The 10,187-nt window shown below is 33.5% G+C and overlaps 2 protein-coding genes across 2 annotated transcripts; one reads left to right on the top strand and one right to left on the bottom strand.

Moving 5' to 3' along the window:
- Positions 1 to 2,176: 2,176 nt before the first annotated feature.
- rpl35 (ribosomal protein L35) lies at positions 2,177 to 5,882 on the bottom strand. Its single transcript, XM_051093793.1, has 4 exons — positions 5,766 to 5,882; positions 5,028 to 5,164; positions 3,251 to 3,332; positions 2,177 to 2,382 (listed from the first exon to the last, which is right to left on the bottom strand). The coding sequence occupies exons 1-4, from the start codon at positions 5,766 to 5,768 to the stop codon at positions 2,233 to 2,235; spliced, it is 372 nt and encodes a 123-aa protein (XP_050949750.1). The 5' UTR covers positions 5,769 to 5,882; the 3' UTR covers positions 2,177 to 2,232.
- A 333-nt stretch (positions 5,883 to 6,215) lies between these two features.
- Positions 6,216 to 7,044, top strand: LOC127152019 (cytochrome b-c1 complex subunit 9). The gene is made up of 2 exons (XM_051092412.1): positions 6,216 to 6,387; positions 6,742 to 7,044. Exons 1-2 carry the CDS (start codon positions 6,247 to 6,249, stop codon positions 6,790 to 6,792), a joined length of 192 nt encoding a protein of 63 aa, XP_050948369.1. The 5' UTR covers positions 6,216 to 6,246; the 3' UTR covers positions 6,793 to 7,044.
- Positions 7,045 to 10,187: the final 3,143 nt, after the last annotated feature.

The raw sequence follows: 10,187 nt of genomic DNA, 5'->3' as shown, positions 1-10,187 counted from the left end.
TAGTTAAGACCCTTTTTCCTCGGCTGGGATTGTTTAGAGCCCTTTGAAGCTGCATTTAAACTACATTTCGGAAGTTCAAACTCGGGGGCACAATTGAGGTCCATTATATGAAGAAAAATCCTAAAATGCTTTCCTTAAAAACCATAATTTCTTTACGACTGAAGACAAAAAGACATGAACATGACAATGACATGACAAGGGGGTGAGTTAATTATTTGTAAATTGTTGTTTTGGAAGTGGACTTCTCCTTTAATGTTAAAGGGATAGTTCAGCCAAAAATTAAAATTCTGTCATTAATTACTCACCCTCATGTTGTTCCAAACCCATAAGACCTTTGTTCATCTTTGGAACACAAAGATATTTTTGATGAAATCTGAGAGCTTTCTGACCCTGCGTAGGTAGCAACACAACTGACACATTCTAGGCCCAGAGAGGTATTAAGGATATCGTTAAAATAGTCCATGTGAAATCAGAAATTGTTGAATAAAGTCATTGTTTTTGTTTTCTTTGTGCACAAAAGTTATTCTTTTAGCTTCATAAAATTACAGTTGAACCACTGATGTCATATAGACTATTTTAACGATATCCTTACTACCTTTTGAGTGAAAGCATGTCCAATAATGTGATATTTAGCCCCTGGAATGCAAATTTTACCAGGGGAACCCTAGTTTTGAGTAGCAATTGGATGGGTTTTGGCAACCCTGATCACAAGCTTCATGATGTGTGTGTTTTAGGGTCATAAGGACTAGGGATGCAACAATACAGTTAGTCCACGGTTTAATACGTACCTATGTTTTCAGTTCGGATCGGTTTTGATAGCTTGCCATATCCGAATGTTTTTTAGCACTGATTACTTTCCGTTCCGGTTTCTCTAATATGGATAAAGGCATAACGTTAAACATTTAGAATAATGAGATGTAAGGACAATAAACACTCGTCTGCAATAACATATGGTTTATCTGTGTTCTTCAAGCCATCTTGGGTATTTTCATAATGATATTTGTAAGCCATAATCGACATATAGTGTAGAATATATTGTCGGCCTCATTCTATGATAAGAATCCACGTCAGATCACAAAAGGAAGTTATTTTCAACACTCGACTGATGCTGTGAAGTAAAAAGTTATAATGTTCTCTTTTGTTGGACAACAGGTTTAGAAAGGCTTATCATTGCATTTCATTAGAAGGAAAGATGCTCTGTGTTTTGCTTTTTCAAATACAAGCGTGGAAGCGTTTCCTCATCTCAGCATGTTAAGTCATGGGCACACACAGCAAAGTTCGAGAGAAATTAAACAAGGAAGTTACTTAAATGCAAAACCAGAAAAAAAACGCAATTCACAAGCGCGAATTGAACCGTGGATGTCGTACTGAACGGTTCAATATTATATTGAATATTGTGACATCCCTAATAAGGACTATTCTGTTAAGTAGCCATTCCAGATTTTCAATAGTTGTATCTCAGCTAAATATGGTTTGTTAGAATATGACAATATTTGGCTGATACACAGCTATTTGAATATCTGCAATCTGAAAAATCTAAATATTGAGAAAATCACCTTTAAAGTTGTCCAAATGAAATTCTTGGCAATGCATATTACCATCCAAAAATTAAGCTGATATATTTATGGTAGGAAATGTACAAAATATCTTAATGGAACATGATCTTTATTTCATATCCTAATGATTTTTGGCATAAAAGAAAATCATTTTGACCCATACAATGTATTTTTGCCCATTTCTACAAATATACCCATGCTGCTTATGGTTTTGTGGTCCAGGGTGACACATTAAGAACGATTTTCTCCTCAATCAAAATCACTTTATAGTAATTAAGATTTTAAAACTACAATTAGAAACTTCCTATTTGAAGGCAGTATTAGCTGCACATACATTTTATAAAAATCAAATACAAATTCTAATGAAGAACTCAAGTTTGTGTGAGTGCCATAAATTTTATGGTTAATAACCACAGACAAACCCCTGTAAAGTAGGTTCACCAATTTAAATCACTCAAATCAAATATTTAAGCTGTAACACAGAGACTTTTTCCAATGGAAAAAGCATCCCAACTGATGTCAAACACAGATAACGTTAACATTCTATCCTATCACCACGTCCATCACATTTCCTAAGAACTCTTATTCCCGCTTCAGAGACACACACAGACTCAGGTGTCTTAATTCCAGGGTGGGGTGTTTATTTTTTCAGTGAAAAACAACAGTACAGCCTCTCTTAAGCCTTGACGGCGAATTTGCGGATGGAGTAGAGGCGGGACTTCCTCTGCATCTTCTTGGTCATCAGGTTCTGCTCGTGTTTTGTCAGCTGACGACGGATGGCGCGCGTCTTCTTGGGCCTCAGGTCCAAAGGCTTGTACTTCTTACCCTGAAAATGAATAGAACAGGACTGTTAGAATCAACAAGGCAGGAAGCAGCTGGAGAAGAACAGGACGTGTGGACACCGATCAGACTGAACAAACATCAATATGTACACGTCAGCTGTAAAACCTTCCATTACAAAAGTAGACAGATCCACAGACTGTGTTTTCACAGACTGTGATGACTCTTCAGGTATTAAATCTAAAACTATAAAAATGTAGTTACTTCTCTATAGTGCATATTTTTAACAGTTAAAAAAAAAAAAAAAAAAAAAAAAAAAAAAAAAATTAGCAAGGTAATATAATGCAAAACAGTGTTACAAAAGTACCTGGAGGGGGAAAAAAAAAAAAATAAATAAATAAAAATTACTAAACCACTACATTAGCATTACCATACATTTTGAAGAAAGTAACTGGGTTGAATTTGACTACAGCTGTAGTTAAATAAAAGATAGGATGTAAAGGTTTTGTCGGCTGCTCACAGCAGATGAGTGTCATTTAAAGACTCTGCTATGAACAGTCATTTCTTTAGCAAGAGAATATTCACACTAGCTCCACTTTATCAGGAGGAGTGCTGGGTGTTAGTCTTGCTGGAGTGCATTTAAAAACAAAAATAAAAAAATTAAAATAAAAAATGGGTTTGTGTCTTATGTCATCTGATTATAAAGACTGTAACATGACTCTAATGTCATTACAGCTTCCCACCTAAACAAACACTTAAAAGTAACACAATCAAGCTCTCTTAGGAGTTTGGTGTCCAAAAATATTTGTCCAGGCTTTCACTTTCTCTTCAAACTAGATCTAAAAATTGTAAAATGACAGAAGAGCGTGTAAACGTCTGTGTGCATGAATGCATTTCAAAAGCATTAAACTGACCTTGTAAAACTTCCTCAGATTCTCCTTCTGTGTCTGGTTGATGACTGTGAGGACTCTGGCGATGGACTTGCGGACAACGCGGCTGAAATGAGAGGAAATGAACATCAGAATGATGCTTTACATTTCATTCTTCAAGATCTTCAATTAATTCCAGTTTTTAAATAAAATGCAATAGAAATAAGGCTGCAAATTATACCAAAACATGTTTTGAATAGATAAGGTTTCAGCAGGTTTTATGAAGGCTAACTTAAGACTAAGAGTTTTTCTAGTCTAAATAAAAAAAAAAAAAAAAAAAAAAAAAAAAAAGCTTGAGGATTAAAAAGCTTGGCTCTCAACCACTAGAATAAGAGTTATTTTCATACTATAGCTTCTGATCACACTGTAATGTTCTTTCTCAGTATTTCTTTAAGTAAATGCATTTACAAGATTTTTATTAAGATTGTCTTGTTTTCTGATAATGCTGACCATGAATGAGTTTATGCTTAAGACAAGAACGTATCTGCCAATGGGCTAAAAAAAAAAAAAAAAAAAAAAAATTGTTTGTTCTTGTTTTAATCAAACTAAAATAAATAAATTTTGCTTAGTTTTGTTATGGTTTCTTGATCACTTTTAAAGAAAAACAAAACAATAACACTAAAGAAATGCATGCAACATTCCGTGCCAGAAATAAGAATTTATGACTTTCTGCTCTGATTCAAGACCTTTTTTAGGCCTTAATTTATAGAAGGGTGAATTACAACTTTAAGATCTGGAGAAAGTGTGTATACACTACCAGTCAAGTTAAATTTTTTTTTTTTTTTTTTTAAATTAGTCTCTTCTGCCCACCAAGCTTGCATTTATTCAAATCTAAGATAAATCAAAAACACACAGTAAAATTAATATTTATACCATTTAAGATAACTTCTCTATTTGAATAAATTTTAAAAAGTAAATTATTCCTGTAATTAAAGCTGAATTTTCAGCATCATTACTCCAGTCTTCACTGCCACATGATCCTTCAGAAATCGTTCTAATACGCCAATTTGTTGCTCAAGAAAATGTTGTATTATCATCAATATTTTAAACAGTGGAGTATTTTTTTTTTTTTTTCAGGATTCTTTGATGCATAGATCAGCATTTATCTGAAACTAAGATTCTGTAACATTAGCTTGGAGGCAATATTAAGCAAGGATGCTTTAAATTGATCAAAAGTAATGCTAAAAACATTTATAATGTTACAAAAGATCTCTATTTTAGAACATCATATTCAAAGAAAACTTGGAAAAAATAAAAAATAAAAATTCTACTCTGCCATTTTCAGCATGATAATAACAATTAATATTTTTGAGCAGAAAATTTTAATAATACAATGATTTCTGAAAGATTACGTGCCTGGAGTAACAATGCTAAACATTTACCTTTGAAACCACAGGAATAAATTACATTTGAAAATATATTAAGATAGAAAATAGTCATTTTAAATAGTAAAAATATTTTACAATTTTACGATTTCTGCTGTAGGCCTTGTGAGCAAAACAGCAACATTAAACAAATCTTACAGTCCAAAAACTTTTGACTGGTAGTGTATACTGAATGTCTTTGTTGTTTATGGATCAGAATACACTATATACCAATATACATGCACACATTCCCATCACAGTAAAGCTGGCACTGAAACGCAAAAGGGGCCCCAGATCATTGTTCTTCCCATACAGTACATTCAGGCCAAACGCACGTCACCAATAATGCTGATCTCTGGTAAACAGACAAACACAACCAACTCCATCCCATCACTCACATCTTGGAGAGTTTGGATGCAGCTCCACCGGTAACCTTGGCAACGCGGAGCTGGGAAAGTTCCACTTTAAGATCATCCAGCTGTTTCAGCAGCTCCTCCTTTTTCTTTCCACGCAGGTCTCTGGCCTTGATCTTTGCCTACAAAACACAAAGTATTTATTAGCATTTAACCACATCAAATTGTGCATTTATTACTTAATAAAAAAAGTAGCTATTATGGAGACCCCTGGAACTGTAAATACACATCAAAAGCATACAGATGCATGGTTACTAAGGTTTAGGTTTTTTTCATGAACAATTTTCTACAAATAACATCAGGGGTTTCTGATGTTAACGCTTTGGAAACGCATGTCAGTCACTCAGAACTCGTTCCGCCTAAACAAACATGTTATAACAAGCTGTCATTTGTCTTTTAACTGCTGTTGATTGCTAAAACCCGCAATATCCTAAAGCAGTTAAATAATATTAACTTCATGCATTTGTAATAGCATTTTAAACCTGTTTAAAATCGCTATGCTAGCAGGCTAAACAGCACAGACCACCGCCGGACTTCAGTCAACTTCGAGCAGCCATCGTTTCATCACTCAAAATTCACTTTATTTCACCATCATCATTTCAAATACTGGGCTAAAACACTACCGCACAACTCAATGTGTCTTTAAAACTCTTTTTCAGTGTCGTTCAACATATATAACACACAGGATTGATTCAGATTGTTCGGTTTCAGTAAAATCCTCACCATTTTGCTCGATGGCTGCCACAAGAAAGGAAGTTGTAACGGTCACAGGAAAATCTACCGGGTTACGGACGAAACTAAACGAGTGCGGGAGGGAGCAAGAATACTCCATTCCCTTCTTAAAGGGGTGGCCAATGATCATAATTGATTAAATTACAACATCATTACCCTCAAATGTAAAATATTTAGAAGTAAAACAGTAAATTATATAGTAAACACATGTAATATGATAATTTCCAAAGTCAGATTTCTGTTACAAACTATTTAATATATTAGACGTATATCTCAAAGATAATTGTACATGTTTATACATGTTCAAATATAAATTAAAACATAAAAATATATACATTTCAAACGTATTTGGTTTATTTTAAAACGTATTTCTCTTAAAATAAAGATTTTATTAGAGTAGCGTCATTGGTCGAGGGATTTGATAGACAGCGCGCCGCCCCGCCCACTCTTCCGGAAGACTCCATTGACCATCATGGCGCTCGCAAGAAGTGTCTACAATCTGCTCTTCAGAAGAACGTCAACTTTCGCCATAACCATTATGGTGGGAGCTGTTGTTTTCGAGAGGGTGTTTGATCAGGCTGGAGATGCCGTGTTTGAAAACATAAACCGGGGGGTGAGTTATTTTTCGGTTGAATTCGGTTGATTTCCTCATGACCCACCGGTAGACTGACCTTGGTTAGCTTCCTGGCTAACTACAACTAAATAAGCAAATATAAGACAAGCTAGAGCCTAAAAAACATATGTGGGTGTTATACTAATATAAATGTTTTCATCTTGTCCTTATTATAATCTCATTTTATGTCAAAAGTTTGATATTTGAACACTGTAGTAGTATTGAACTCAACTAATTCATATTTTCTGTACAGTGGAAATGTTTATATAATAATGAGTATAATTGATAACGTATCTAAAATGTTTTGTGCTTATCCTGTGTGCTGTGATCTAATTGCTTTTTTTCTTTTTGTAGAAACTCTGGAAACACATTAAACACAATTACGAACAGAAGGATGAAGAATAATGATGCCGTTTGGAAAGCATTCGTTCTACAACCATCCCGTTTCCTGATGTGACCCCGTTGGATGGTCCACTGGCTTTTTCAGCGTGTTTCATCTTCCAGCTGGATTGTCCTGGGGACACAGACAGAGACTGATTACCGAACCATGATAAAATGTCACTCGACCACCTGTTATTGTGTGCTATGTTGCATACTTCACGATTTGTAAATGTGTTGCTAACTTAATTCTGTATGAATAAACCTGACGATCCATAATCGTTCAAATCTAGTGGTTCTTTTGTGTGCAATGCAAGAGGGAATTGCAGGTGATGTTTGATTAACACAGAGATCTGATCTCATCATTATCCAGTCTGTCTGGAATGACATGAAGAAACAAACTGAGACAGACTAAATCCAGAAGAACTGTGGCAACATCTCCAAGATGCTTCAAGAGACCTACCTGAAGAACTATGCACAAGTGCGCTTAGGGCAAAAGCTGCTTTAAACGCAAAGGATGGTCATACCAACTGCTGATTTAATTTAGTTTACGACATTGTTTTTGACAGCATCCTCATTTTACAGCATTTTTACACAAGTGCGTAAAACTTTTAACAGTACTGTAGCTTTGCAGGTAGATTTCTTAGAGCATCTTGGAGACATTGCCACAGTTCTTCTGGATTTAGTCCGTCTCCTGTTTCTTCAAATCATTCCAGACACACTGAATGATGAGATTAGATATTTGTGTGGAGCACTGAATGTTGTCAGACTGCTTGTGCAAACAAAAATCTCACTGGATTATTACAATTAATGGCAAAATGAATGTTTGGAAATGTAAACTCGTATTTGCTACTGACACACTACAACAAAAGATAGAAATAACTAACCTAAAACCATTTTTAGCTGGTGGAAATACTAGTGTTCTAATAATTTTGGCCACCACTGTGTTTATATACTAAATTAACCACAATTCATTTTGTTAGAATTATTTTATTGTTGCATTAAAAATAAGAAATGCATCTCAGTTAACATTTTAATTTATATGTATTTTAGCTTTTTATTTAGTATTATAGTTATGTCATTTTAATACATTAATATTTTTTTTTAATTTAAATACTTTTGAGTAATGTAAAGCCCTCTTTGTTGAAAAAGTGCAAAAAAGTTCATTACCCTGCTTTGTCCAGCAGATGGCAGTATTGATGTGCTCATCTGTATTTTAAAAGGCTTTATGCTCAAAACAAGCTTCATAAATGTTAATAATATTAATTTGTTGTGAAGAAATGGGTGAATGTAGTACCAAAGTGTGATTTCTAAGTCTCATCAGCCCATTAATTTAAAGACTGAAATGCAAAAGTTTATTTGCAGTGTCTTTTACTACACGATGTGTCCTGATTTAAGATGGACTGACCATTTGGTGTCACTAGAGCACTCTGTTTGCTCAAACCCTGTACTTTCTGTAAACATTAGACGTTGATGCACTGCACAGTGGATATAAAGCCCATTCAGGAACCTGTGGAAGTGAATTATGACTTCATATCTTTGAATGTGATTACATAAGTAAGCAGTACTGAGCATCTTTTCAGTGCACAGACAAGAAAAACCACATTCCATGCTACAACACCCATATAATCCATGAGATCAGGGTTTGTATTGACGGTACTATTGTCTCAAGGTTCATTCACTGAATACGCAAATGCTGAGCTGGTTAAACAAAAAAGTGAAGGTTCTGGTAATATACATAGTAAGATACTGCATTAACTATCACTGAAATACTAAATATCTTCAGATGAATGCAGATACTGTCAAACAGCAACATTAGCATCAGGGTTATTATAGTTCACTGAAATTAAAACCATAGAATTATTTTATTTCTTGACTTGAAAAAAATATTTGGAAAAAATCTTCTAAAAAAATAATAAAAATCACCAAAACAGAGACTGTTATTATAGGTAACTAGAAGTTAAAACCATAAAATCATTTTATTTCCTGACTTGATTTTTTTAAAACTGCTAAGGAAAAATCTTAAGTTAATATATAAATAAAATAAATAATAAAATTATAAAAAATCACAAAACAAAACTAATTTAATACATACATATATAATTTACAAATGTTAACAAAACTAAAAGAGAGTCATACAGCAAAGGTTTGTGTTTTGTGGTCATGATTTCCAATGAACAAACACAATAATCAATCCAATGAGTCACTGAGAAAGTCATTGGCTGTGTAACGTCATATTGATTAGGTGTTCAGATCTGAAGTACTTGAGTCAACAACCTCAAACTAGAGATTATGGTAACAGAAGCACATTCTGGCATAACTGGCAGAAAGCAGTCATTTTACTGTTGCTATAAAGATTGGTATTCATTATCAACCTTACTAACACAAGGCCATTTCATTGTATTGTTTACCAAAATAGGCAACTGAATCTTAGCTTATAATAGACAGAAACTCTAAAATGGCCTGGACAATATTGTTGACACCATGAATTAGTCTTCCAGCAGGATAATGGCCCGGGATGGCAGAAAACAAAGCACTGGACTGTTCTGAAGCGACAAGCAATGGGTGGAGATCCATTGAAATCAATTGAAAAAGCAATGGAAAGACATACTAGATAATTAGAGCCCTTTGTAAAAAGAAGAGTGGGTTGAAACTACCAGTATTGAGGTATGGAAATGTCATTAATCACTATAGGTAGTTTCAACTAGTAGATACAGTTAGATTTTACAAAGGTTGTGCCTCCAGATATGAAATATAGGTGCCAATCAGTGTTATTTTAGTATTATAATATAATATTTTCTTCATTAATTTTTTAATGAGCCTGTATTTTTCTTTTTTGTTTAGTTTTTAGTTATTTTGTTTTTTAATTTGGTAATTTTATTATTTTTTTGTATTTATATTTTTAGAATTTAACTTAAAATTTAGTGTTATTTCAGCATTTGTTAAGTTTTAGTTTTTATTTATTTCCAGTTAATTATTTTAATGCTCCAAACTTATTTCTTATATCTAATTTTCGTTTATTTTATGTTTTTATCCAATATCTAATATTTTATTTTAATTCAGTATTTTAATCAATGGACCAAATGTGCATTATTTACAGTGTCTATGCATTATTTTATATCAGGCTTCCCCTTGTTTTTATCTTATTATTGAGAAAACATATCAGGGGTTTATTTATTTATTTATTTATTGCAAAGAAGAAACAGCACTACATTTAAAATACAAACACAAAAGGAAAGGAACGGGAAAAAAGAACATATCAAAGGTGGTAAACGAAGAAAACCTCAGTCAGAGGGTAAAAAAAAATATTCGTGTGGGAAATTTCAGACTTCCAATCTAGGCAAAGTGTTCTTGCGAACGAAAATTTTGCAATGCAAAACAAATATCAGGTGTTTATCAAGTAATTTTAGCATATGCAGTGA

Source organism: Labeo rohita, chromosome 21, assembly GCF_022985175.1.
Source record: "Labeo rohita strain BAU-BD-2019 chromosome 21, IGBB_LRoh.1.0, whole genome shotgun sequence".
In the NCBI taxonomy this organism is placed as follows: domain Eukaryota; kingdom Metazoa; phylum Chordata; class Actinopteri; order Cypriniformes; family Cyprinidae; genus Labeo; species Labeo rohita.
This window is presented reverse-complemented; position numbering and strand designations above follow the sequence as displayed.

Coding starts and splice junctions, on each gene's coding strand:
- rpl35 (XM_051093793.1), bottom strand. Junction 3,333..5,027: donor GCATCCAAACTCTCCAAGAT/GTGAGTGATGGG, acceptor CTCTCATTTCAG/CCGCGTTGTCCGCAAGTCCA. Junction 2,383..3,250: donor ATCTGAGGAAGTTTTACAAG/GTCAGTTTAATG, acceptor ATTCATTTTCAG/GGTAAGAAGTACAAGCCTTT.
- LOC127152019 (XM_051092412.1), top strand. CDS start 6,247: ATGGCGCTCGCAAGAAGTGTCTACAATCTGCTCTTCAGAAGAACGTCA. Junction 6,388..6,741: donor TTGAAAACATAAACCGGGGG/GTGAGTTATTTT, acceptor TTCTTTTTGTAG/AAACTCTGGAAACACATTAA.